The following is a 1736-nucleotide window of genomic DNA, read 5'->3' as shown; positions in this document are numbered from 1 at the left end:
AATGTTTTCATTGATAGTGGTAGAGTTCTCACAATGAAAGACTGTCTCAGAAATGATCACTATTTTGTGAAGGCAGAGGTGCAGGCATCCTACGTTAATAAGATTTACAATGTGACAGTCACTATTTCAAAGAAGAGTGGGTCAGTGTGCCTTGCAGAATGTAGTTGTAAGGCAAGGGCACTTGGGCGATGCTGCCATATTATGGCTGTTCTTCTCCTCATTGGTCGCCATGTGGAGAGTCAAGGACATGAAGGTAAGAATTATTTTAATGCAGTCAGTGTACCTTAGCTTTAAAGGCCACAATTTATTCAGGCACATTTTTGACAGCTATAGCAATCACCCATTCAGAAACCAAAATAATAATTAGTAACATTATCATCAGTGTCATTTTCAGTGTTGACAATTTATCCAAGGACAATTTCAGACCTTGTTAACAATGCATCCATTCAGAAAGCATATTAATTGTTATCATTATCATCAGTATCGTTTTTAATGTATGGCAATTGAAAGTTGGCCAAGAAAGCACAGACTTTAATAAGGTCACTTGCATAGGCCAACATTGAATTGGGTATAACATACCGCACCAAGCGAAATTGTTTTATCATACCTATGAATGTTTCTACATGGATTCTAGACACAGCTATAGCTCTATTTCTTATAAGCTCTCTGGCTGTAAAATTTTCTCTATTTCCAAGAAATGCTGGCATAATAAGCTCCAAATCCCTCTCATCAAATAGGTCTTCTGCGTCAAAGCCTCTGTCAGCCATTAGAGCTTCTTCAGGGAGCATCTTTTCCAGCAGACCACTCTCTATAAGCAGCTTCCTGTCATATATGCTGCCTTCATATCCCTCACTAATATATGACAATCCACCGTGGCATGAAAGGCACACAAGAGCTTTTAATGTATTCGCACCCTTATATGCGGAGTAGGTGTTGCTTTGTTGCTGCATATGTTTGGGTCTTTGAATCTTGAACTCAGTTGAATCAATTATTCCACGTAATTTGGGAAACTTCTCGTAACATTTTGGCTTCAGGGAATTTTGAGCATCAGCTGTGGGGAACATGCTGCTTTCAAGCAACTTGAACTGCAAACTCATGAAGCGTACCCATACGCACACCACTCTGGCTGCCCAGCTGCCATGAACGTTGAATAGCACTCCTAAGTCTTTCACTGGGATCCCTCTTCTTAATCGTAGCAGTGTCATGAAAAGTTTGTCTTTGGGAAACAAATCACCTATGAATTGTTCCCTCTTGGGAGTCTTGTCGTTATATTTGTACTTCAAAGAGCCACAAACTTCTTCCCTTCCGAGAAATGTATATAAAATCTCAAACATTGTCTTGGTGAGACCTGTGTAAAACTTGAATTGATCCCAAGTTAATCTTTCTCTTGCCTCCATATAGCATAGAAAGCTCCTCTTGCACTGAATTTCTTGGCAGCGATATAGCTTTGCTTGTAACAGACATAGGAAAGAATTATTCACTGTTAAATAACTGATTTTCTCTGTTCACAGCTGTCACTTGCACTGGTCGATTATGCTATTGGCTTGCATCTGGCTCATCAGTGAACAGGCAGCCTGGCATAGTTAGAGAGAGGGGTAAATACGACAATGAGGCAAATTATTACAGAAGAGGACATTTCGGCCCTCGCCTAACTGAAAACCAAGTAGTGAAAAATTTCAAAGTCTAATTGTTGATTTCCCTACCCCCCTTTCTGTGGTACTACCAACTCCTGGACA

At 40.1% G+C, this 1736-nt stretch overlaps 1 protein-coding gene across 1 annotated transcript; it reads right to left on the bottom strand.

The window, feature by feature from the left end:
- Positions 1-458: 458 nt before the first annotated feature.
- LOC113215440 (uncharacterized) lies at positions 459-1397 on the bottom strand. Its single transcript, XM_026435068.2, has one exon. The coding sequence runs from the start codon at positions 1395-1397 to the stop codon at positions 459-461; it is 939 nt and encodes a 312-aa protein (XP_026290853.2).
- Between the last annotated feature and the right edge of the window lie 339 nt (positions 1398-1736).

Source organism: Frankliniella occidentalis, unplaced genomic scaffold, assembly GCF_000697945.3.
Source record: "Frankliniella occidentalis isolate FOCC.00 unplaced genomic scaffold, Focc_3.1 Scaffold235, whole genome shotgun sequence".
NCBI lineage: Eukaryota > Metazoa > Arthropoda > Insecta > Thysanoptera > Thripidae > Frankliniella > Frankliniella occidentalis.
This window is presented reverse-complemented; position numbering and strand designations above follow the sequence as displayed.

Bases quoted from the DNA above. Each gene is read 5' to 3' on its own strand.
- LOC113215440 (XM_026435068.2), bottom strand. From the start codon at position 1,397: ATGGAGGCAAGAGAAAGATTAACTTGGGATCAATTCAAGTTTTACACA.